The 26,579-nt window shown below is 46.5% G+C and overlaps 1 protein-coding gene across 4 annotated transcripts in view; it reads right to left on the bottom strand.

Annotated features, from left to right (window-relative positions):
• Positions 1–547: 547 nt before the first annotated feature.
• Positions 548–26,579, bottom strand: part of XPO6 (exportin 6) — a 113,688-nt gene continuing 87,656 nt past the window's right edge. For 2 of the 4 annotated variants that reach the window (XM_030799314.1, XM_030799326.1), the window contains 11 exons: positions 24,822–24,914; positions 20,218–20,362; positions 15,766–15,912; positions 14,656–14,845; positions 10,378–10,533; positions 9,238–9,352; positions 8,898–9,069; positions 7,445–7,606; positions 4,420–4,518; positions 4,031–4,261; positions 548–1,212 (listed from right to left, as the gene is read on the bottom strand). In XM_030799314.1, coding sequence (XP_030655174.1) covers positions 1,111–1,212; positions 4,031–4,261; positions 4,420–4,518; positions 7,445–7,606; positions 8,898–9,069; positions 9,238–9,352; positions 10,378–10,533; positions 14,656–14,845; positions 15,766–15,912; positions 20,218–20,362; positions 24,822–24,914 — 1,612 coding nt within the window. In that variant the 3' untranslated portion in view covers positions 548–1,110. Of the gene's footprint in view, positions 1,384–4,030; positions 4,262–4,419; positions 4,519–7,444; positions 7,607–8,897; positions 9,070–9,237; positions 9,353–10,377; positions 10,534–14,655; positions 14,846–15,765; positions 15,913–20,217; positions 20,363–24,821; positions 24,915–26,579 lie in introns of all 4 variants that reach the window. The other 2 variants (XM_030799320.1, XM_030799306.1) reach the window with 2 other exon arrangements.

The raw sequence follows: 26,579 nt of genomic DNA, 5'->3' as shown, positions 1-26,579 counted from the left end.
CCCTCCCTCCCTCTCCAACCTCTACTCTCACCCAGGCAATCCATCACGAGACCCCACCTCCCTGTCCTCCAGCGAGACTTCAGGCCACGGAGGGCCAGGTCCTGCTGCACATCGTGGGAAGGAATCTATTCCCTAGGGGGTGGGGGAGGCGGAGCCCACACTTCCCACCCTGGGGGGCAGGGGGAGTGGGTGCCACAGAGGCCACGGGAGTCAGGCAGCCTGGACTCCAGCCTCCCTCCACCACCAGGCCAACCGTCAGCAACACCCCCTCCCAGCCTCCAGCCTCCAGCCTCCACCAGCACCAGGCCAACCGTTGGCGAGACCCCCTCCCAGACTCCAGCCTCCCTCCGTCATCTGGCCAACTGTCAGTGAGGGACTCCTCTCCCCTCACTGAGTAAGAGCAGTCAGGGAGACACCATTAGAAGGTGGGAGATGCCAGGAGCCAGCCCACTCCAAGCCGCACTGCCCACATTCCCACCACGATGTGCCTTGCTGGGACACCCGGCCTCAAGGAGGCTGTGAGTAGCAAGCAGCTCCCCAGCCAGGGTTTCTAGAACAACAACATATGCATTTTATTTCTTTTCATTAAGCTTCTTAGTTTCTTAGTATCACAATGGAATGATGAGAAAACAACAAAAAACGTGAGTCTTTGCAAATCTCTGACAAAGAGCAGAGATCTCAAGGCAATTGGGGCGGGGGAGGCTTGACAGAAGTGCCAGAGCAGTTCTGACGTCACATCTCTCCTTGGCTGGAATGGTGAGAAGGTGGCACTGTCGTGAGCTGTCCTTGGCGATTCTGCCCCATGACCCACATGCGCCTGGTCTGCATGGGCCACCCCGTGGGATTTCCCGGTGCCTCCTAGTACCTGGCCACACACCCCTCCGCCTGCTCCAATGCCCTGGGAGCACCATTCAGTGCTCAGGTGGACCCAGAAGCCAGCTCTGCTGGGCAGCGGCAAGATGTGGAGGAGCGGCAGAGGCAGGCAGCGTTGCTTGCGGTGGGAGAAGCCAAGGATTGTGACCGAGGCCCGTCTGGGAGACATCTGTGGTGGAAGGTAGGGTTGGCGCAGGTGGCAGCAGCAGAAGTCTGTGTCCCCAGGCAGTAGCAGGCCTAGAGCTTCACAGTGCCAGGGGGCAGGCTGTCGTTGCAGAGTCTGTAGTAGCGCAGGTCGTTGACCAGCCTGTGCACATTCTGGGTGAATGAGGGCAGGTCCTGGAAGGCAGGGGCATAGCTGCAGCCGACAACACACCAGGTCACCCACCCACCAGACCCCAACAGCTACTTCCATCCCAGAATGTGCACTGAAGATAGGAGAGCACTTTCTAAAACTCAAAACTTCTATTCACTGTTGCACTGCGTGTCACAGAGGCTCTGTGCCAGGCGCTGTGGGAGAAAAAGAACAAGAGGAATACATCCCTAGGGCCTCTCGGGTGCCAGACACTGCTGCAATCAACATACAGACATCAACTCACTGAGTCCTCACCACCAGGCTGCCACCAAGCCCTACCAGAACCACTAGCCTAAGGACAGAAAGACCAAAGCGCTGCACCATGAAGAAGCTGGCCCCAGCTCACACTGAAGGGACCAACACACTTGCTCCTGAGTCCGGCCCCTCAAACACAGACATGGCTGTGGTGACAGCCCTCTTCTTCACCATGGCCCCTCGAGGTGACGTGCACACCCAGCAATGTCTGCAGAATCCTTACCCATGGGGCTCCAGGCCGCCCCTGCCACTCGAGAGCCACCCGAGCAGCAGCACACACACAGTCCCGAGGCCTGTCCCGCTGGGCGCAGCGTGGGCCACGGAAAGCCCTGGACCAGAAGTGAGGCCCTGACCTCTGCCGTCACGCACACGGTGAGACCCTGCTTTTTTTTTCAGTGTAGGTCTCGGTGAGGACTCAAACAGGCCCAGCAAGCCCCAGCAGACCCAGGAGCAAGACCAAGTTCATTTTCCTGCCCAACCACTATTCCTCTTCCAGAACTCCATTCAAAGCCTGCTTCTTCCCAGTCTGCACAGATGCCTCATATTTCCTGGCCCCAGCAGCCAGGTCAGCGCCTCTGTCCTGAGCTCTCTGCTTCTGGGGAGTGTGTGCAGGCTCTGGGGCCAGAACACCCAGGTCTGCCTCCTGCTTCGCAGCTCTACCACTTCCAAGTTCTGTGAACTGCTCACCTTCTGAGCCCCCGCCATCTGTGAAATGGGGGAGTAACAGGACCCACACTTCAGAGGCTTGTTGGAAGGCCTACTCGAGCCAAGACATGTTACATGCTTGGCACTGTGTGGTCCACAGAGGGCGCTGTATTGGCCTGTCTACCATGAAAGACTTGGTGAAGGCTGGGACTGGTGCCCTAGTTCCTGGCCCGGGGCTTGAGAAGCAGCTGGCTTCAAACACACAGTGAGTGATTGAATGGAAGGTGGTGATTCTTTTATTTTACCCTCAAAAAACCAACTAAGGGATGTCTTTTAAATCAGTGGCTCCCAAATGCCAAACCAGAATTTCCTGGGTAGAACACAGAAGTCTGTTTCTCCATTTTTAATAAGCACCTCAGGTGCTTCTGATACAACTAGATTTTTTTTTTGAGACAGAGTCCCACTCTGTTGCCCAGGCTGGAATGCAGTGGCACAACCTCCACTCACTGCAACCTCTGCCTCCCGGGTTCAAGAGATTCTTGTGCCTCAGCCTCCCAAGCAGCTGGGATTACAGGCGTGTGCCACCACACCTGGCTAATTTTTTTTTATTTTTAGTAGAGACAGGGTTTCTCCGTGTTGGCCAGGCTGGTCTGAAACCCCCTAACCTCAAGTGATCCGCCCGCCTTGGCCTCCCAAAGTGCTGAGATTACAGGTGTGAGACACCGTGCCTGGCCTATAACTAGATTTTGAAACCACAGCTTTAAATCAAAAAGTTGACTGATATTGATGTCGTTAGAAGCCACTCATTAAGTATTAGGATCTGGCCTCCAGAAAAAGGAAAAAACATATCCAGGGGCTGAAGTGAACTAGAAGAGGCTTAGGAGAGAAAAAGTCCCAAGAAAAGGAAGATCCCAAGACAAAGGAGAACAGGATGAGTCTAAGCAAAAGCTTCCCTGCCACACGTGGCAAATGAGGAAAGCAGGCGGCCAGGTTTGCACCAGCGAGGGCAGTGTGTGCATCTGAGCACTACGGTGGAGCCATGGACAAGCTGCTTCACAGAGGACTCAGGTCAAGAACCCCAGGAAGACCAGGGAGAAAGCGATTTCTTCTCCTAATTTCATCAAGTATAAAGTGGTACAAGGAAAAGTTCCCACAAGTTCCTATCAGGCAAGAGAGAGGCCTGGTCACCTGACACAGGAAGAAGAGAACAGGTGAGCCCCATGGGGAAGGAGGCCCCAGGCACTGTCAGGCTCCAACAAGATGGCCTCATGGACACCGAGAGCCAGCAGCACCCAGCTCCCACCGAGGTGCTACACGGGTGGGGACAGCCCACCTGACAGTCCCTGCACAGGTGGCAGCAGTGGGACAAAAGGGTGAGTACTAGGAGGGCTCCTCCCAGGACCTGGCAGCAACTCAGCCCAAGCTGAGCTGGGGCCAGTCTGGAAAGAGCCCAAGACAGCCAGGGAACCTGGGTCCCACCTCTAACCCTGGGGACCCAGAAGTGCAGCTCCTAAGCACCAACCATCTCAGCCTGAATGCAAGCCTGGGCACACTCCAATGCTGGCCCCACCGGGGCTCGTCACCCAGGAGGGAGAACGGCAGGGCCCTGGGTATGAACAAAGATGCCAAGATAAATGGAGGGGCTGCAGAGCCAGGAACTCGGGACCTCCATGGCTGAGACTAAGAACATATGTGCTACAGACACCAAGACTGGGGAAAAGGCTGTGCCCCTCAATCAGGCTACAGCACTGGGTCAGCAGGCATCTCGTGAGCTGCTGCCAAGCTGCAGGGTGGGCACAGACCACGCCCAGAGGCCTCAATGTGCCCCCTCCTTGCTGCACAGGTGCCAGGCTTGAGTGCCCACTCTGCCCTCCTCTTAGCCCGGCCTCTTTCTCTCCTCACCCGATCCATCTTGAAATTCCGCCCCAGCACACTTTTCTGGTTGGCATCCACGCCATCACAGCTGGTCAGGAACTCTGGGAGGAAGGCGGCAAAGAAGCCATCAAAGTCGACTGAGGCCATGTTGTAGATGGCAATGCCAATCTCCTCCTGCAGAAGATCATGGGACTTGTGGACCAGGACCTGGAGCAGCACGTTCACAAACTGGAACAGCATGGCAGTCCGGAAGATCTTCTGCAGGCAGAGAGACCAGGTGAGCGGCAGCCAGCCCCCAGGGGCCTGTCCCGGGTCCCATCCACTTTCCGTCACACTCTCCGGTGAGTAACCTGAGGGTAGGACGCAGGCCACGATGCCCCTGATGGAAGAATATTTCCAAGAGCTGGGGCACTTACCTTGTGGTACAGCTTCTGCTTGGTGTTGAGAGTCTCCAAGTAGAAGAGATTTTGTTTAAAAAGGTGGATGTCGGGCTGGAGAAAGGACTGTCCGAAAGCCTAGGAAATGAGACCACCATTTTATAAACTGCAAGACCAAGCACTTCTGGAGCATCTACCCCATGTCAGAAGAACAAGTGCCAGGGCCAGGGTACCCATTGTCTTGATGCTTCTGGCCCACCAGCTCAGACCTCTGCGACGCTCCTCCTAAGTCTCAGAGCTCATGCTTTCCCCACTGGGCCTTGCTTCTTATTATGGTCTCATATATACCTTTTGTAACGAACCTCTAGAAACCCATCACAAGACCTGGCTTTGAAGCAAGAAGCTCACAACTCTAGTCAAATCCCTCAGCAATCGTGGCAGACACCAAAGCCTGCCTGCCTGCTCCCGCTCAAGCCAAGCAATCCCCTCCCTTGCCCTCCTTCTCCTTGCAGCCCCTGTCTCATAAGCCATAAGCCCTACAGGCTCCTTCATGGAGCCTCTACCTGGAGGTTAAGCCTCTGCCTGGGGGCTAAGCAAAGTATTTTTAAACTGCTTTGGAATTCCTGGGTATAAAAGTTACTAGTTCAGTCCGGGCACAGAAGCTCAGGCCTGTAATCCCAGCACTTTGGGAAGCCGAGGTGGGCGGATCACTGAAGGGTGGAAGTTCAAGACCAGCCTGGCCAACACGGTAAAACCCCGTCTCTACTAGAAATACAAAAATTAGCCAGGCTTGGTGGCGGACGCCTGTAATCACAGCTACTCGGGAGGCTGAGGCAGGAGAATCACTTCAATCCAGGAGGCAGAGGTTGCAGTGAGCTGAGATCCTACCACTCACTGCACTCCAGCCTAGGCGACAGAGCAAGACTCGTCTCAAAAAAAAAAAAAAAAAAAAATTACTAGTTCAGGGGCAAAAAGAAACACCCCGCACACCAACACAAAGTGCCCTGCTCCAATAGAAAGAATAGAAAGTGACCATGGGGGCAGTGGGGGAGGCCGGTGGTCTGCAGGACCCCCCTACAAAACAAGTGGCGACTGCTTTGTCATTCTGTCCCTGGGCCCTAAGCTACCAGAGGGGGATCTTGTAATCCCTGCAGCAGGGATGAGATCTTCATGATGACCAATAGTTTCCACTTATTTACTGTTTAAAGTTAGGTTCATGGAAGTATAACAGAGTAAAACGTTTGAGGTTTACCTTTCTATGAATTCTGACCTACCTGTGGATTTGTACCACCACCATCACAACCAAGACAGGACACTTCCATCGCCCGGAACATCCCCTCACACCCTCACCCCTAAGGCAACCACTGCTCATTATCTGTCTCTGTGGTTCTGCCTTTTCCAGAATGTCATAGAATGGCATGGGATCCTACCATGCGTAGCCTTTGGCATCTAGCGTCTTTCACCTAGCAGAATGCATGTGAAACTCATCTATGCTGCTGATTGTACCGAGAATCCATGCTTGCTTACTGCCGAGTGCCAATCCCTTAGAGGCACACACGAGCCTGTTCATTCATTCAGCTACCGGATACTCAAATTGTTTCCAGCTTTTGGCAATTATGAATTTTTTTTTTTTTTTTTTGAGATGGAGTCTCACTCTGTCGCCCAGGCTGGAGTGCAGTGGCGAGATCCTGGCTCACTGCAAGCTCCGCCTTCCGGGCTCAAGCAATTCTCCTGCCTCAGCCTCCCGAGTAGCTGGGATTATGGGCACCCACCACCGCGATCGGCTAATTTTTTTTTTTTTTTAGTAGAGATGGGGTTTCACCGTGTTAGCCAGGATGGTCTCAATCTCCTGACCTCGTGATCCGCCCGCCTCGGCCTCCCAAAGTGCTGGGATTACAGGCGTGAGCCACCGCGCCCGGCCAGCTTTTGGCAATTATGAAACAGCTTCTATAAACATCAGTGTACAGGTTGTGTGAACATATGCTTTCATTTATCTTGGGTAAAATACTTAGAAGTGAGACTGCTAGGTTATACAGTAACCACACATCTAACTTTAAAAGAAACTGCCAAACCGTGAAACTATTCTCCAAAGTGCCTTTCACCAGCCCTCAGCGGGGACCAGGCCCCAGCCTGCCAAAGAAGTCTTCCAGGCAAGGACAGGGTTCAAGAGAAAGGCAGGAGAGGCGCAAACACGTGAGTACTGCAGACCTGAGGCCTCGCTGGGTGCCAGGGATGGGAAGGCCAGGGCAAAGGCACATGCCTGAAAAGAACTGCCACACAAGAGTCAGTGAGTGTGTGTGTGTGCGCGCATGTGCACGTGCATGCCCATGTGCATGCTGTGTGCTAGTAGGGAGCTGGAGGGAGGGTGGAAATCCCTCTTGCTTCCCCATGAGGAAAAGCATGCACTGAAAAAACCGAAAGAGACTCCCCTAGCTAGACTCAGATAAGAACGTCAGACACCTGAGTGCAGACCCTGGGAGCGTGCCTGACGCAGCCACAGAGCAGTCTGGCTGTCTGGGCGAGGGGATGCCATCCCAGTCTTCCACAGCAAGGGCTATTTAGCTCCCAGACAGTGCACTCTCTCCAATGGACAGCTACATCTGCCCTGAAAGCGAATGCTCCCTCCCAGGGCAGTGTTTCTCCCAGCATAGTCAGAGTCAGAATCACAGTGCAGGTCTGGGACCCTCCTGCGTAGACTCATAGACTCATATTCAGGCAGCTCCCCGCTAAGAAGGCCCTGGGTGACTCTGGCGTAGGCAGGCTCTTTACCCTTGGGGAAACAGCACTATGAGGTCAGCGGAACTGACGTTTATCAAGTATCTCCAAGTGTCATGCACTCTGTGTATGTCATCTCATTTAACCTCACAACAAACCTGTGACCCAGGCAACATTAGCTCCACTTTACAGATGAAGAAACTGAGGCTCCAAGAAATTAATTAACTTCATCAATACTAAGAGGCAGAACTGAGCTTCAGACCCGAGACTGTGGGGCTTCAAAGACAGGACTCGCTGCAGTGGCCAGGTTAGAGGAAGTCACCTGGCAGCACCCCTGCCCCCACGTTACCTGCATGATGGCACTGAACTGGGGCTCATTCTCCATCTGCTCCTCAGCGATCCCCCTCTGGACACTGGCCAGCACGGTGGACTTGAAGAAGTACCTCCAGTTGTGATGGAGCGTCCGGAAAAGGAGCTCAAACAGCTCGGCCTTCACATCAGGGGAGGGACGCTGCAGAGACACACAGACGCTCAGACCTGCAGCTTGCGGAGCTGCTCCGGCCTGGGCCCAGGGCAGCAAAGATGCCTAGGAGACGCCTCGTGACAGCAAGCCAAATGTCAACACTCCATCCACATGCCTGTCACTGCCTGTGCAAAAGACATCCAGTCCCTGGAGTCAGCGGTTCACACCGCGAGTTCTTCAGGAAAGACATGGCCCACATTTGAGAGAGAATGCACAGGTCAGTGCCAAGGGCCCCTTTTTCTGATGAGCACTCAGCTTTTACACTAGAAAAAAGCTACCAAGTGGATGAACAATTAGGAGTATGGATTTTCTGTTCTATTCGACCTGTCAGATCTTCTTGCTTGTTCCTTTTCCCACGATAAAAAATGCTGTCCCACTAACCTGTTGGTCTTACACAACCACGGACGCTAAAGACACACCCAACGCCTTAAAGCGATTCTGCTCCCCAGAAGGGGAGGGTTTAAAGAACACTTGGGAGCCAGGCTCTCTGGGCCAGTCTCCTCCTTCCCAGCAGCCAGGATTCTGAGAGGAGTTAGAGCAGAAGGGTCAGGCTCTGCAGTGTTTTCTCATTGAATCCAACTCCCCCAATCCCTTATTCCAAATGTCTCTGCAGAATTCAAAATTAGAAGGCCCACATATATTCAGTTCAGCCTTGATTAAAATTAAATAGACACCAGGGGCCACAAGCATCCACAGAGGAAGCCTCATAGGCCCAGTGCATTTCGTAATGCACCGCAACCAGACCTGTCCCAGTCTCAGTTCAGACAGTTAAAGATTAGCTCTTATTTATATGACTATTACCAAAAAAACTGAAATTAAATCTATACTTATTCTGGGTCTTATTATGCTGAGTGCCTGCCTATTTTCTAAGAAGGACAAAGGGCTTTCCTGTAACATTGAAAGGTTTGTTTGAATGGTTTCAAGAACTTGCCTTGTATCCTCGAGACCATGAATGTTTCTAATAGGAAAGTACATATGTTAGAATGTTTGCTATAGAAAACCAGAGTCTCTTAAAGGTATAAAATTTGCCACAGGAGACTGATCTTAGCAACTGACCCTGTGGAATAACTGCTATGCTTACACTAGACTAGCTCCAATGAACTCAATCAATATAAAAAGACTGTACCACAGTAAAGGCCTTATTCCTTGGCAGAAACTACTTTACAAGCATATTAAACTAACAAATGAACTTTAAAACACAATGCATTTTCTGCGAAATCTCACTCCCTTCCCAATCTGGAGATGGGGGCGCCGCACAGGGGACCGCCTGAGCCCCTACCTCAGCAATGATGGGATACACTTGCTCCATGCACAGGGCAATGATGCTGGGGAGGAAGGGCTTGAACACCTGGCCTGGCTCCTGGACCACCACCTGCAGGATCTTCAGAAACTTCTCCACCACCCGGCAGCCCGTGCTGCCCTCGTGGAGGATGCTCTCGGCTAACTGCTCTCTACAGAGGAGAAAGCCACACAGTGAGCAACCACATGTTTCTCTGGGGGCCAGCATGAAAACCCATGCTGTGGCAAGTGCAGAACAGGAGCAAAACGCCACACTTTGTCGCCAGACCCACTACTTCTCCCTTGAATCTGAAAACCATAGATGGTGGGTCTGTGCTTACCTGGTAAACATGTTGAGGAAAGTCTGTATTATTTGCTCAGTGAAAGGCACACCCATCTGTACTCTAAGGCCTCGAAACAGAGTGAGAAAGAAGCTCAGCATCTCATCAGTCACATCTGAGGAAAGGGGCAGAGACACCGTCAGAGGCTTGCACACAGTGAGAACCAGAACCCTGGGCTTCATCAACCTACTCCTGAAATCTCCACTATCAGCTTTCTCTACAGCTTCCTGCTGAAAACATTTCCCCAACACCATCAGGGCCAATGACGGAAAGTGGAAAATGATTAGGGACATGCTGAGAAAATAGTTCTGGTATAGGGAACCTCCACCTGGTGGCTCACTACAGGAAATGAAGGTCATCTCGAACCCTCCCTCATTGCCAGACATCCAGTGATGGTCAGTTTCACTGGAGAGGGATCACTTTGTGCCCACGCTGATGAAACTACTCAACTGGGTCAACACCTGAGTGCTTAAACCATTTTCCCCATGACTAATAATCCCTGCAGCTGGGTCAGGGGTTAAGTGGTTCAAAGTGGATAATGAAGGTGTATTTAGGTTGCATGGCCCTGGTCCATTAAATGGATTAATTGCAGAAAATATTGGTTACATATAGGACAGTTTCACTTCCAGATCTCAACAATTATCTTGTGTAGCGTGTTTCAGCCCTAACTGCACGCAATCTGCTTGCAAGAGGCAATGAATATTTGCTGACTGAGAAGTGCCTGATATTTCTCTTGTAAAACTGACAAGACTACTATAATGCTGTCATGAGAGCTGGGCAAGTACATCCACAGAGCTAGAGAGGCCCTCTTTCACTGACAGTGACAGACAAGGGTGAGGGGAACGATCTCGGCAAATGCACCTTGCCACAAAATGAGGAGAACTAAGCCAAAAAAGCTCTCTTGCCTTCTCTTGTAGGTGCCAAGGCCCATATGGAGAGCTCCGCTCACTTTTCCAAAGGGCCTTGGCCCCAGACTCTGCAAATAAACATCACTGCCCTTTCCCTTCAGTACCAGTTTTCGTTGCACGGAATAAGTCAAGGCCTGTACTGCACCGACTCAGTGTGCTCTACAGATCTAAGTGGGCATTCTGGCCCTTGTTAGCACCACCCACCAGTGGGGGCCTCTGGGCCAGCTCCTACCTGACTGATGGATAAAAGCTGGAAAGAGGGCCAGGGAGACCTGAACGGATTCCTGCAGCGACTGGTAGCAAATCTGTCGAGACTTGGTGGACTCCCCCGAGATATTCTCCACAATATCTTCTAAGACGCTGAGTGTCTGGTGGATAATCAGTTTGGCTGCAAATCAAGATGAGTTGCAGGTTATAAGCTATCTGGGGAGAAAGCACGGTAAGAGGAGACACGAGGGAAGGGGAGGAAACTTGCAAAGGTACCAAGAAGATGATCACACGAGTCTCACTAAAGGAATAGTCTCTTGATTACAATATAAATTCTCCTCTCTTTATGTTTTAGTTTTTGTTTTTACTATTATTACTGCCAGGACTCCAGAAGCCTGGTGTGTGTGTTAGGGAGAAGATGCCTGCCTGCCTGCTTGCTCAGGTTTTTGCCTCTGTTTTGCCTCTGGCCATCAGCAACAAGTCCACAGAAGAAAAAAGATAAATAAATGTACCCCCAGGTTGGGTGCCTTGGATTTAATCAAATCTAAAAGATGGTGAATAGACTGGTAAGAAAAATGAGTGTCATAAGGTCACAGGCCAGGACGGACACATGCAGCTCAAACCTTGTCCCTCAGTGGGACGCTACTCCAGCCCAGTAATCCCACAAACACCTGCCATGCACATGTAATGGTGCTGGCTGCAGGAACAACCTGCCTGATCCATCTTTGGCCTATTAGCCCTGTAGCTTGATAAGGCATATAATTACTGTTCTTATGTTATTGACAATATATAATGCTAACCCTGAGATGACTTTTGACTCCATATGGCACCTAGGGAAAACAGATGTAGTGGGCCGCAAACAGGCCAGAGGTCAGAGAGCCCTGGCTATGAACCACAGGTGATCATCTGAAGGCTACGTGCTGTGGCCAGGACCCTCATCCATCTGGGAGAGCCGACAACCCCACCCTTGCAGTGCTGCAGTGGGGATTAGAGACAAGGTCCTGAACAATGCTAGCAGTGTGCCAGCCATCTAAGAAGGTCCAGGATGGAGATGCTGCCATTGTTCCCAGCGTGAGTGGAGTCACCCCCTTAAGATGCATTCCCACCAGCCTCCCTAAGGTGACGCCCATGGCTCAGCCTGAGCCTAGCAGACTAAACCCTGGCGACCACCAGAGGCTGAGCCAGAGCCGGGCTGAGAGCTGCCCTGAGAGCTGCCTCCCACCTGGCAGCACTCTCTGGGTTCCCCGAACCCCAGTGCTCAGCAGCCTCTGTGGGACTGCCGCAGCTTTGAGGAGGGGGTACGGCAGAAAGAAGACATGCTCAGGAGGCGGATGGAGGCAGGCCTGGCCCTGCTGCGCCTCATCTGAAAACGTGGATAGAGAGCATCGCCCCACTCACAGGGCTGAGGATGAAGGAAGATGCTTCTCGCCACAGGCCTGGTCCTGGTCCCCCAGTCACAGTGACACTGGAGAGTAAAGGCAAGGCTCACCCACACTGCTGAGCAGGGAGCCGTCCACAACTACAAGTACGTGGACTTCCACTCAGCCAGGAAACCGCACTCAGAGCAGCCACTTCCTCAAGAACGCACAGGCAACAGGGGAAGCAGTTTAGGGCGAAAAACCAACAGTCAAGAGACCAAAATCTGACCTATGGCATTTAAGGAAATTCAAACGAGGACAAAAGATGTATTTAAAAAAATATGCGAGTCAAAAATTGAAAGCACTATAAGTATATAATAATAGGAGAATGGGGTGGATAACTGCTGTACTTCATGAGACAGGATAGTATAAAACCATTAAAAACCTTTTCTCTCTTTTTTTTTTTTTTTCAAGAAGAAAGAGGCAATGTGACAAAGTGGTGCAGAACAGAGGAGCTGGAGCCATTCAGACCCAAGTCCAACTCTTGACTTCGCCCACTTTCTCTACAGTCCTGAGCAATTACACCTGCCAAGCACCTTCCCAATGGACAGACTGGCAGGCCCTACTCCCAACAGGCACCCAGACTGAGCATCACCAACGATGGGACAAACAGAAGCAATGCAAGAGGAAATGCGAACACGAACATGCACCACTACACCACAACCTATGGAAACAATCAGGCAAAACAAGACTAGGAGACGCATGACAAGAAAACAGGCCTGGACGCCACAAAAATGCCAATGTCACGAAAGACAAAAACTGGGCATGCTCTTCTGGATCAAAGGAGACTAAAGAGATACAACAACCAAACACAATAAAACTATCCTAGATTACATCCTGGATTTTTTAAAAGCAAAAAAGAACAATTTGGTAACAACTGGGGAGAGTGCTAATGTGGCTACATGTTAAATAACATTATTGTAACAATGTTTAATATCTTGTTCTATATAGATACAAAGGTTAAGTATTCAGAGATGAGGTGTCAATTATCTGCAACTTAAACAGCTGGCTTTTAAGAAAAAGTGTGTTGCAGAAAAGAGAGCACAAATGTGGCAAAACATTCACAATTAGTGAATCTGGGTGAGAGAAATGCAGTTGTTCATCATTTTCTTATTCCTTCGGCTAATCTGTAGCTTTGGAATTTTTTTTCAAAGTATAAAGTTGAGATAAGAAAAATGAAACTTTCCAACCTTCATTTCAACACTGTGGAATGAGAATAAGACATACCTCACAGGGTTACAGGGTTACACAGGAAGTTACATGAAATAATGTATATAAAGTGCTCAACCCAGTGCCTGCACATAGTCAGCATACTGAAGACGTCATTCACATACTACACTGCAAACCCTTTCAGCACACAGTGGCATCACACTTCCCAGCCCTCTAAGTTAAGCCAAGGCCATGTAGCTGGCTCTGGCCAAGGAAATAGAGGTGGAAGTAGTGTTAGTTTCAGGCAAGACCTTTAAGAACCACTACGCAATTCACCACAATCCCTTCCAGAGTGAACACACTGAAATGGAGCCTTCCACAGCCTAGGTCCCTATGTGACCTCCCCACTCTGCTGACCCAAGCTGGACATATAGTACAAACAACATACCCTTTTTCTTCTTGTATTAAGCCACTACGCTTTTGGAGTTGTTTGTTACCACTGAGCACATCCTCGCCCATGCTGACCAACATAACTCCCATGTAAGACAAAGTGCGGAAAGGAGACCATTACACATAAAAAAGCGTGACTCCACAACAGCTGGATGCAAACCCTGGGCAAGTTCCTTAATAATTCTAGACCTCAGCTTCCTCATGCTAATCATCAATCAAGATCATAACAGTGCCGAACTCATAAGGCTGATGTGCTGAATGAATTACTGATTTTTGAAAAATACTTAGAACCAGGAAGAGACCAACACCAGACTTTGAAAGTTGATGCTGGCATAGCCAGAGACTTGACGATGGATATAAAATCACCAAGGCAAGAGCCTAGTACACAGTATACCCTCAATATGTCAGCTACTCTCATCCAGCTATGTAACCATGAAGCATATTTTAAAATAGAAAAGGGAAGGTAAGAAGGCAGCATGGTTAAAATGGTTACTTTCTAAAGTATTAAAACTGGTCAGATTTAGGAGTTATTTTTTCCTTCTTTATATTATTCTATTTTAATATATTTGTACAATGCACATACGTTAATCTTCCTGGTTATAAAAGTAGTGTTTTTTAAAGAGTATAGTATTTATTACTATTTCTGACATTTCACAAGCATTTTTGCTGACATTCCATAAATGGCACCATCTAATAATGTTCTATTATTTTCTTTTTGTGAAAGGAGATCGTATTTTTAAAATATTTCAGTACTATTTTTTATTTCAAAGATATATTTCCTTATTCATTTTTTTCCCTCTTTCTTTAATATAAACAAGCAAACTTCAAATGCCATCTTTCAAAACCTCTGGAAGATCTGTATTTGGAAAAAGGTTGAAACCAATCTGGAAAAACAGTTCTTGAGCGCATTTTCCCAGCGTGTAGAGGTGAACTGCTTTGCTTGCCTATACAAGCATCTGAAATAGATCAATAACCACCTTAAGATGTATTTTATAGACAGAAGGCACCATCACCAGTGTCTTCCATTTTTTCTTATGGCTCCAGCATTTTTTACATTTTAAATAAGAGAAGGGACAGTTTGATTCGGGAAATAGGTCTGGCTGCTGTCTTACTGAATTCCATAGGTAGCAGGATTCCACCCCCGAGTGTGACTTCCTGCTCAGCCTCTGTGGGACTGTGGACAAAAAAAATTCACCTCAGGAGCCTCCGAGGCAAATCTCATCTGCCACAAAGAACAATGCCTGCCTACCTCCTTCCCCAGCTGTCCTAGCCTAGGGGTCACTTACTGTCATCCAGTGGCATCTTTCTCTGTGGGGCAACAGCACTGGGCTTCAGGTTGCGATAGTCCCGGGAGAGTGCAGAGATGAGGCTGGCGTGGTTGATGGAGCGCACAGGCCACTGCTGCTCATTCTCTGGAAGGTTTGGCCACGGAAGCAGCAAGATGTTAGAGAGGGCTCGGCACACCAACACCTGGGCCTACAAGAGACCCCAAAGGCATCCATCAGAGGTCAAAGAGCCAAAGACAGCGGAGCGGCATGCCCAACACAGCCTTCAGCACCCGCTGGCTGCACACCTGGAACCCTAGCCCCCAGGCTCGTTTCTTATAACCTGGGCAGGGTCTTTGGTCCAACTGGAAGGCAACTTAGGGAGGAAGATGAAATGAAGTAATAGCACCATGTCTAGGTCTAGCATAACCCAAAGCCAACCTCAATCATCATTCCTGGAGCTCTCGTTTCCTCTCTAATCTGATACTTGAAGTATTAGAGAGGGAGAAATCACACTGCAGACACTGAATCTCAGGCATTGCTCAGCTGGTGGCTTCTGAGTCCTCTGAGAAGCTACTTAGAGCAGGACTTGCAGGAGAATCCATGACAATCCATGCCCCTAGCACCAGGTCACATCCTGCAATCACATCCTGGTGCCCTCTGGTATCCTCTTCAAACCTTCCTGCCCTCCCTCCTGTTAGGTGGTTTTTAAACTTCTAGCCTGAGCCTCCTTTGAGGATTCTAAGAAAATGCAGTTGCCTGGCACTTCTCAACCCCAAAGAACACACACAGAACAGTGACAACAAAAACCAGACTGCTTTGAATCAGAAAGAACGCAAAGAGAACTCTCACAACACTGGCCGAAATTACCAGGCTGCAAAGCAGCAAAACCTTTTTGCATACTGGGAGGTGCTTTTCCACTCCTGAATCAGCACACTGACTGCCTGCCTTAGAATGGGCACGATGAGAATCACTGAGTTTGTGTCAGTGCCACACACATAAGAAATCCGTCTATGCTGGTACAGCCTGTAAGCTCTGAGTACAAAATCAAAGGCCAGACTCTTCTTCCTCAGCTTCCTTGGGTCTCAGTCACACAGCCCTGGGGACCCCGGGGGAGCTCTGGGGCCTCACCTTATCGACAAGTCGCATGGCAGAAGCATCAGTGATTCTGTTGAATACTTTCTGCACTGCAGGGATGCTGATCAGAAAGACGGGTCGCACGGTGGTGGCCAGTGAGACCAGTAAGTGGCACGCAGATAGCAGCAGCTTGTCTTGGACCTGTAGAGGGAAGAGGGCACGTCGGCTCACCACATCCCTGTAAGACTGGGATTCGAACTTTGCTGAGGCAGCCACAAGCTACGTGTGGTTCTTGGTTTCCAAATTACACCACCTAGGCTCTATCTAGCTCAAGAATTTTTCCTATGATGACTCACAAGAGAAGCCCATCTTCTCTGTCATGTCCACAGCTCCTGCCACAGCCATTATCACCTCCTCCCGTTCCTCCTTCACAGTCACCAGCAGCCTTGAACTCAGGCACTTCTCAGCTCAGAGTCTGCAGTGGCTCCCTATCAGCTATTAAATCACACTCCCTGGCATGTCATCCAGGTCCTAGAATTCTTCACCTCACTAATTGCTCCAGCAGAGCCAAGATCTCCCTGAGCCCCCCAGTTTTCTGTGCCTTAACACTCAGGCCAGTCTCTCCTACTGCTTTCCCTTCAGCATGCCTATCAAATACTTGGTTCAATTACCACTGTTGCTTTCAAATTAGCAAAGGAGAAAAACGTGTTACAGATGGGACCTTAATGCTGGTAATACTAAGATAAAAACAGCACACCAAAAAGTCAAGGCAGGCAGAATTACTTCGGGAAAAAAAATTACTATGATTTCCCAAAGTCACAAAATATTCCTAACCTTTAACCCTTACTTTAAGATTACCTATCACCACTTACTCTAAGAAGATTACCTAAAAGGGTAAAGCTACATTCATGAATGCATGCATTTCAGAATTCTTTATAATAATTTTTTATTTTTTACGGGAGGCAGCCTAGAAGTCCAGCAATGGCTAGGAAAATAATGAAACATATTCCTGATGGGACAGAACTATTTTCAAAGTTATAATTATAAATATAACATAAATTTATGGAAAGCAACACATTGTTATTAAAACGATACATTGTTTAAAAATGTATAAAATGCTATGTATGACTAAAACTACAAAAAAAATTCAAAGAATAAGCACATATATGCTCTACTAATATGGCAGATTTGGAGGATAACAGAATAGAATCTGTCCAGTTTTAACATGGATATAACCTTTGACTCAGTAATTCCACTTCCAGGAATCTATCCTACAGGCCCACTAGCATATGTAAGATGGACGTAAAAGGAACTCATTTCTATCAATAGGAAAATTATTATACATCCTCACACACAAAAAAAAGCACCGGACATTTTGAAAACCTGAAGTTGCTCTACATATGTAAAGGAAAACCAAGGCATACTGTTAGGCAAAAGCAGCTATATCTCTAGCTATCTACAAACTTATTTATTACTTATTACATAAAAAGAGAAAAAAGTCTGGAAGGACATACAGGCATACCTCAGAGATACTGCAGGTTCAGCTCCACACCACCACAATAAGGCAAATTATGCAATAACGCAAGGCACACTAATTTTTTTGTTTCCCAATGCATATAAAAGTTTTGTTTACACTATACTGTAGTCTATAAAGTGTGCAATAGCATATGTCTAAGAAAACAATGTACATATCTTAATTAAAAAGTAGTTTATTGCTAAAAATGCTAACAATCATCTGAGCCTTCAGAGCGATAATCTTTTTGCTGGTGAAGGGTCTTCCTTGAAGGTGACTGCTGCTGACTGAACAGGGTGGTGGTTGCTCAAAGTTGGGGTGGTTGTGGCAATTACTTAAAATAAGACAACAATGAAGTCTGCTGCATCGATTGACTTCCTTTCATGAAATACTTCTCTGGAGCATGCAGTGCTGTTTCATCGCATTTTGCCCACAGTAGAACTTCTTTCAAAGTGGGACTCAGTCCTCTCAAACCCTGCTGCCGCTTCGTCAACTGAGTTTATGTGTTATTCTAATCCTCCGTTATTTCAATGTTCACAGCATCTTCGCCAGTTGATTCCACCTCAAAAACCCACTTTTTTGGTCATTTACAAGAAGCAAGTCCTCATCTGTTCAAGCTTCATCCTGAGATTGCAGCAATTCCATCCCATCTTCAGACTCCGCCTCTAGTTCTCCTGTTATTTCCACATCTGCAGTTACTTTCTCTACTGAAGTCCTGAACCCCTTAAAGTCATCCATGAGGCGGGGAACCAACTTCTTCCAAACTCCCATTAATGCCGATATTTTGATCTGCTTCCGTGAATCATGAATGTCTTTAATGGCATCTAGAATGGTGAATCCTTCCCAGAAGGTTTTCAGTTTATTTGCCCAGATCCATTGGAGGAACCACTATCTATGGCAGCTATAGTCTTATGAAATGTATTTCTGAAACAATAAGACTTGAAAGCCAAAATTACTCCTTGACCCATGGGCTACAGAACTACAGAATGGATGGTAGTCCATATTTATATCTTTGGATGGACAAATACCATCCATATGGATGGTAGTCCATTCATTTAAACTATGGAAACTAATATCTTTGAACATCTCCATCTGAGGCCTTAGGTAACCAGGTGCATTGCCAATCAGCAGATTTTGAAAGGAATCTTTTTTTCTGAGCAGGTCTCAATAATGAGCTTAAAATATTCAGTAAACCATGATGTAAACAGATGTGCTGTCATTCAGGCTTTGTTGTTCCATTTATAGAGACGGGCAAAGTAGATTCAGCATAATTCCTAAGGGCCCTAGGATTTTCAGAATGATACATGAGCACTGGCTTCAACCTGAAGTCTCCAGTTGCAGCTGACCCCTGACGAGAGAGTTGGCCTGTCCTCTGAAGCTCTGAAGCCAGGCACTGACTCCTCCTCTCTAGCTATCCAAGTCCCAGATGGCACCTTCTTCCAGTATAAAGCTGTCTCATCCACACAGAAAATCTGTTGTTTAGTGTGGCCACCTTCAGCAGTGATCTTATCTAGAACTTCTGGAGAACTTGCTGCAGCTTCTCCATCAGCACTTGCTGCTTCATCCTGGAGATGGCTTCTTTACTTAAACCTCATGAACCAACCTGTGTTAGCTTTCAAATTTTCTTCTGCAGCTTCCTCACCTCTCTCAGCCTTCACAGAATTGAAGGCCTGATCTGGATTTGGCTTTGGCTTAAGGGAATGTTGTGGCTAGCTTGGTCTATCCAAACCACTGAAACTTTCTCCATATCAACAACAATAAGGCTGTTCTGCTTTCTCATCACTCATGTGTTCACTGAAGCAGAAATTGTAATCTCCTCCAAGAACTTTTCCTTTGCATTCACAACTTGGCTGTTTGGCTCAAGAGCCTTTGGCTGTGCCGGGCGCGGTGGCTCACGCCCGTAATCCCAGCACTTCGGGAGGCCAAAGCTGGCGGTCAGGAGATCAAGACCATCCTGGCTAACATGATGAAACCCCGTCTCTATAAAAAACACAAAAAAATTAGCCGGGCATGGTGGCGGGCGCCAGTAGTCCCAGCTACTCAAGAGGCTGAGGCAGGAAAATGGCGTGAACTCGGGAGGCGGAGCTTGCAGTGAGCCAAGATCATGCCACTGCACTCCAGCCCGGGCGACAGAGCGAGACTCCGTCTCAACAACAACAACAACAACAACAACAAAAAGAGCCTTTGGCCTATCCTGGCTTTTGACATGCCTTCCTCACTAAGCTTAATCATTTTTAGATTTTTATTTAAAGTAAGAGACATATGACTCTTCCTTTCACTTGAACACGTAAAGGTCATTGTAGGGTTACTAAATGGCTCAGGGAATAGAGAGGCCTAAAGACAGGAAGATGAGGAAGCCTCCAATTAGTGGAGCAGTCAGAACACACACATTTATCAATCAAGTTTGCAGTCTGGTTTGTGGCACTCCAAAATAATTACAATAGTAACATTAAAGATCACTGATCACAAATCACTGTAAGATATAGTAACAAAAAAGTCTGAAATATTCTAACAATTACCAAAATGTAACACACGGAAGCACCAAATACTGTCAAAAAAATGGCGCTGACAGATTTGCTTGATGCAGGGTTGCCATAAGCCTTCAACTTGTAAAAAACACAGTATCTGTGAAGCGCAATAAAGGGAAGTGCAATAAAACGAGGTGTGCCTGCACAACCAATGCCCAACTGTGCTTACCGCGCGAAGGAAAATGTTTCAGAGGTATCAGAACTTTTTAGTCTGGAAATCTGAACGACATTTTACTTTTTCACAGTGAGCATGTATTCATGTGGAACTTAGATAACTAAAAAAGTAAAGTTGTACTTGAATGCATGTAGGCTACAACTAAAAAGGAACATGAAATAAAACAGGTGTATAACAGCAGAAAGATTTATGGGTCTAACTCTGTGTCATATTTAGATTTTCTAGTAAATGGGTATAGGAACAGGAGAGACAGAGAGTTAGATAAAAGGTAGGCTTTGCTGTTTCGAGACCTTGGTGCTGATTAGAGGTGTGATTGCATCCATGGTAGTAGAGATGAGTGTCACGAACTGCTGCGTGTTCTGCCGGTGAACTTCACTGCAATACTGTGCTAACCAGTGAGAGTAAGCCTGCAGCGCAGCCAGGGACTGAGCATGCCTGCAGAAAGAAAAGAAGATGTGATTTTAAAGGTTAAGGTAAAAATATATTAGCGTTCAACTCATTTTCATAGGAGGTAAGAATTGCATGCACTGCATCTGCTGTTCTAAGACATGGGCAACAGCATAAAAATCATTTACTGGTTCACGTAGAACCTAAAAACTAAGATATTCGGCCGGGCACAGTGGCTCACGCTTGTAATCCCAGCACTTTGGGAGGCCGAGGTGGGCGGATCACGAGGTCAGGAGATCGAGACCACAGTGAAACCCTGTCTCTACTAAAAATACAAAAAAAAAATCAGCCGGGTGTGGTGGCGGGCGCCTGTAGTCCCAGCTACTCGGAGAGGCTGAGGCAGGAGAACGGCGTGAACCTGGGAGGCGGAGCTTGCAGTGAGCTGAGACTGCTCCACTGCACTCCAGCCTGGGCGACAGAGCAAGACTCTGTCTCAAAAAAAAAATAAATAAATAAATAAACTAAGATATTCATCATCTAAACATTGCCACCGCTGACTAGAGCACAGAAAGCAGTTAGTCAATGTCTACTGTATCTTATACAATCTTTCTGTGAGACATGCTCACCTAAGAGAAAGGTAAATTATCAAAGCAAAATCAAAGAACTTAAGTGATCATGTGTTGACTTCAGAACTAGTACAAATTTAACATTCCTAGCTGCAGACTAAAGTGTAGACAACTACCAGGTGTGACAGCTTTATAAACGAGCTTTGATGTCAGATTTTGGAGTTTAAGCTTCCACTGCACCACACATTCTACCTGGCTGAGGCAGCAAAGACTATGTTTGGTTTCAGCAAAGGCTGTACTGACTACATCTGTATATGCAACAAAATATACATCAAAAAAGTACGCAATTCATCAAATATAATAAACAATAAATCTTAAACAAGGAGAGACAGTTGTCTCAGAGCTTCAAAACACCAGGCCTTCTAACATACCTAAATGTAATTACCTTTCAGTAATAATTAGTAAGCTGTAAGGTGATACTACTATGAGGTGACACAAAGACAATGTTCCTCATGGTTTGGGCATTTATTAACGACTCCTGCCTAAATCAGTATTACATTGGTGGTTGTGAATTAGTAATTTTTCTATCTTTTCTTTTCTCCTCATTAGTTGGCAGTCTTCTCTAAACGGCAGCTTTCCCTACTCATCCTTATTTGTTTATCACTTTGGGTTTTTGTTTATGTTTGTTTACTTGAGACAGGGTCATATTCTGTTGCTCAGGCTGGCATGCAGGTGCACAATCATGGCTCACTGCAGCCTCAACCTTCTGGGCTCAAGTGATTCTCCTGCTTCAGCCTCCCAAGTAGCTGGGACCACAGGTCCATGCCACCATGCCAGGCTAATTTTCGTATTTTTTGCAGAGATGGGGTCTATGTTGGCCAAGCTGGTCTCAAACTCCTGACTTCAAGCGATCCTTCTGTCTTGGCCTCCCAAAGGGCTGGGATTGCAGGTGTGAGGCACTGCACTGGCCTAGCCTGTTAATCACTTTGAATGAGTAGATTATTTTCATTCAAACTGGTATAATTCATTATTGTCCTTATTCTTTCTTGATGACTGAACTGTCAAGTTTGACCAGGAAGAACCCTTTCAAGCTGGGCCCTGCATCCTCTTCACATGTTCCCAACAGTCACTGAGCACTTCCTTACTTGCTGACTTGGCAAGATTGTCCAACATCACCCCCACCCAGACTTGAGTTTTTTTCTCCAAGGTGCTTTGGAGAATGGATTTGAGAAACCAAGACCTGGGGAAAAGGGGTACGATTGCTACTGGAGTGTCACTGTTTCTAGGACCTTTCAGCAGACAGAATTAGGATATAGGCAGATACCACTTTATATACTTATTTATGTTGCTGAAACAGGGTCTCACTCTGTTGCCCAGGCAGGAGTGCAGTGGCACAATCATAGCTCACTGCAGCCTCCTACGTGGCTGGGGCCACAGGCATGCACCACTATATCCAGCTATTTTTTTTTTTTTGGTAGGGACAGAGTCTCACTATGTTGCCCAGGCTCCTCTCAAAAACTCCTGGGCTCAAGCGATCTTCCCACCTCCCAAAGTGCTGGGATTACAAACATGAGCCACTGTGCCCAGCCCAGACACCATTTTAAAATCAAACAGCATCAACAATTACAGGGAAATTTGATATTAAGAGCCTTCTGACATGATGCAAGAGGAAAGGCACATCATTGCCTATGTAGTAACCTTGCTAAAAATGTTTAAACTGAGTCTAATACAATGGAAATAATTAGACAAATCCAGATTGTAGGGCATGCTTTTAAAAAAATTAAGATCTGGATCTGCAAAAGGTCCTCAGTCACTCTCACACACACACGCACATGCAGACATACAAACACAATTGGGTGAACTGTTCTAGATTGCAGGAAATACATTTAATGTGTGGCTCATGATTAGTTAGACCTTGGATCCAAGAAAAAAAAAGATACAAAAACATTCCTGGGACAACTGAAGAAATTTTAATATGGACTATATATGAGATGACATTATTGTACGTATTAAATTATGTGAGGGTTGATAATGATATCATAGTTAAACAGCTGAATGAACTTACTTCTAGGATACACACACTGAAGGATTTACGGGTGAAGTGACATGCTGTCTGCAATTTATTTTCTTTCTTTTCTTTTTTGAGACAGGGTCTCACTCTGTCACCCAGGCTGGAGAGCAGTGGTGTGATCTCAGCCTCCCGGGTTCAAGCGACTCTCCCAGCTCAGCCTCCTGAGTAGTTGGGACTACAGATTCAAGTGCCACCACGCCCGGCTAATTTTTATATTTTTTGGTAGAGACAGGGTTTCACCACGTTGGCCAGGCTGGACTTGAACTCCTGACCTCAAGTGATCCACCTGCCTCGGCCTCCCAAAGTGCTGGGATTACAGGTATGAATCATCACGTTCAGCCATGCAGTTTATTTTCAAATGGCTCAGCAAAATAATAATAATAATAATCATCATCATCATCATCATCATGTATTGTGTGCAGAGAGGGCAAAAGAAACAAAAGCCAATTTGTAATTGGTTACTCTAGGCTAAGGGTCCATGGGTGCTTATTCGCCTGTTTTTCCCATTTTCTATAGGTTTGAACTTTTTCAAAATTAGCAGTTGGGTAAGAAAATGTGCTAGTACTTTAAAGTAAGAAAATACAGTTACTGAAAGTTTGAAATTCATAGTGACCACACAAGTTATTTTGTGTTTTTACATTTAAAATTTTATTTTATATTTAGAATCACATTACCCTTTAAGTTCTAAATACCAAAATAAGGAGAAAGGACATCAAAGTCAGCCTTAGAAGTAAGAATTTCAGTCAATCTAGCACATCTGTAGAGCTCCTCAAGGCTGAAAGGAGGGGCTCTGAAACTCCCAAAATGTGTACAAGTTGTTGTATTTATAAGGAAACTGGCATCTTTCTTGGAAGATGCTTTACAACTTTCTCTAAATTCTCAAAAGGGAAAGCAATATATTTTTTAAAAGTTTAAAACCACCATAGTAAGATTCTCTTTCCACCGTTTATCTAATCTGCAGCTCAAGAATGCGCTACAGCAAGAGTCGGCAGACCTTTTCTGTAAAAACCCGAGTGTATATATTTTCAGATCTGCAGGGCATACATACACTCTGTCACAGCTACTCTACTCTGCTGCTGTAGTGCAAAACCACTCCCAGACCGTATGTAAATCAATGTAGCTGTGTTTCAATAAAACTTTATTTACAAAAGCAGTCAGTAAGCCAGATTTGGCAAAGGCCATAGTTTGCCAACCCCCTGCTCTCATCTAAAGCAAGTCTTCTGGGCAGTGAAATCTCTGGGATACTGCCCATCTCCTGTCCCTGTCCTTCTATATGTCACCTTCCCAACAGCATCCCATGTTATCTATAGAGTTTCTGTAGGTAGAGAGTATAGTCTCTAGATGTCCTGCTTCAAAATAACCTGGGGTTCTTGTTTAATACACAAATACCCAAGCCTATGGCCTTATGCCATTCTGCTAAAAACAGAATCTCTGAGAAACGTGTTCCCCAAGCATTCTTCTGCATCCTACAGTATCCTACAGTTTTAGTCAATGATCTATAGGAAAGACTGATGGCATCTGAGGTGTTTCCCATTAGTCCCAACACACCTATCCAGTCTCTTCTTGCACCACATGGAGTACCCACCTCCTGCCTGTGTGACTGTCTCAGCCTGTACTGTTCTTTCCTCCTGAAATGCCTACTCCATAGAATCTCCATCCCAGCTCTCACTTACCTAATTCCACTTTCTCCAACCACCTCTGCCCCAGACATATAGTCAAAAAAATCTCTCTCTCTTTCTAGGTTTGCAGTTTAAAAGTTTTTCCCCGATTCATGGCAGCCACTACTGTTCCTTTTTCTCAATAAAATCATTTGGAGACTGGGGGCAAGGTCTTTCCTAAAAATGCAACAAACATCAAACTCTAGACTTACACATCAATGAGGTCAGGTTTCAATACTGATGGCACAGCAGTTTCAATGTTGTACAATTTTATCTGAGATCCGTACAGTGTGACTTTGACCAACCTGTTGGCAAAGAGGCAGGTAAACAAGAACATTCAGCTCATGAACTAAGACAGACAAAACAGACAAGGCTGGTACCAACAAAGAGCGTAAGGGCAGACTTTTTCCATATACAAAAAAGAATCAAGACCAGACTTTCAATTTTATGCCAAGGAAATAATCTGAGAGATGCATAACGATTTATATACAAGCATATTAACTAAAGCCTTACTGAAGGTGTCAAAAACTTTGAAAACAATATAAATATCCAATCCAGAGGAGGTAATACAATGTAATATATACAATAAAAACAATGTTTAGAGGCATATTTAATGATAAATATTCAGGATGTTTTAAACATGACATGGTTGTACTAAATATATATATAGAATACATCGTGAATGTTCATCTATTAACAGAAGACAGGCGGGAAGAATTTTCACCAGAATATGCTTATTGGTACCACTTGTTTTAGGGAGAGCATAGAATGGGTAGATTATGGATGATTTTTTCCCTCTATTTTTCTGCATTTCCAAATTATCTACAGTTAATATATAACATTTTATAAACGAGGAGAATAAAAAATAGTTTTTAAAAAGCAGGCAGGATGTGGTTGCTCATGCCAGTAATCCCAGCACTTTGGGAGGCCAAGGTGGGAGGATCACTTGAGGCCAGGAGTTCAAGACCAGCCTGGACAACAAAGTAGGACCCTGTCTTTTTAAATTTTATCCAGATGTGGTGGTACATGCCTATAGTCTCAGCTACTTGGGAGAGGCTAAGTAGGGAGGAGTGCTTGAGCCCAGGAGGTTGAGGATGGAATAAGCCAGGATCATGCCATTGTACTCCAGCCTGGGTAACAGAATGAGACCAAAATCCTGTCTGTATGTTTTGTTTTGTTTTGTTTTAAAAAAAACAGAACTGCTCTTTTGGCAGTTTATCGAAATAGGATGACATGGGCTTTTCTATAAAATTTATAATGATAAAACCATCTTAGCTTTTATTTAAAATCATTTTTAAAAGGAAATGTTTCAGATGGGTTGATACATAATAAAGAAAATATAGCACACTGTCCACCATAGAATCTATGTGGTGGGTATATGGGTATTCCCTGTACAATTCTTTCAACTTTTCTTCAAATTTGAAAATGTTTGATAAAACTTTGGAGGAGGGAGATGAGAGGAGCAAATGTTTCTAGAATAGGCGGAGGTGTTTTATGTTCAAGTACAATTCTTTCAGAAGCAAGCTGTTGAGCCCACCGGTTGCTCAAGGGCTCACTGAATACTAACGAGCATTAAACACAATAACTAATAGCTCTATCTAGTAGGAAATGGGAAATGCCTCTTTCCTTCCAGACAGAACAACATTCCTTTCTCTCTTTTTTTTGAGAAAGGGTCTTGCTCTGTCAACCAGGCCGGAGGATTGTAGTGATCTTGGCTCACTGCAGCCTAGACTTCTGGGGCTCAAGTGATCCTCCCGCCTCAGTGCCCCCTCCCACAGCGGGGACTACAGGCGCATGCCACCACACCCAGCTAAATTTTTTTGTCTTTTTAGTAGAGACAGGTTTCATCATGTTGTCCATGTTGGTCTTGAACTCCTGGACTCAAGCAATCTGCTCACCTCAGCCTCCCAAAGTGCTGGGATTACAGGTCAGCCACCACACCTGAAGTTGAACGACATTCCTTTCTGAGT

The sequence above is a fragment of the Nomascus leucogenys genome, chromosome 2 (assembly GCF_006542625.1).
Source record: "Nomascus leucogenys isolate Asia chromosome 2, Asia_NLE_v1, whole genome shotgun sequence".
NCBI lineage: Eukaryota > Metazoa > Chordata > Mammalia > Primates > Hylobatidae > Nomascus > Nomascus leucogenys.
This window is presented reverse-complemented; position numbering and strand designations above follow the sequence as displayed.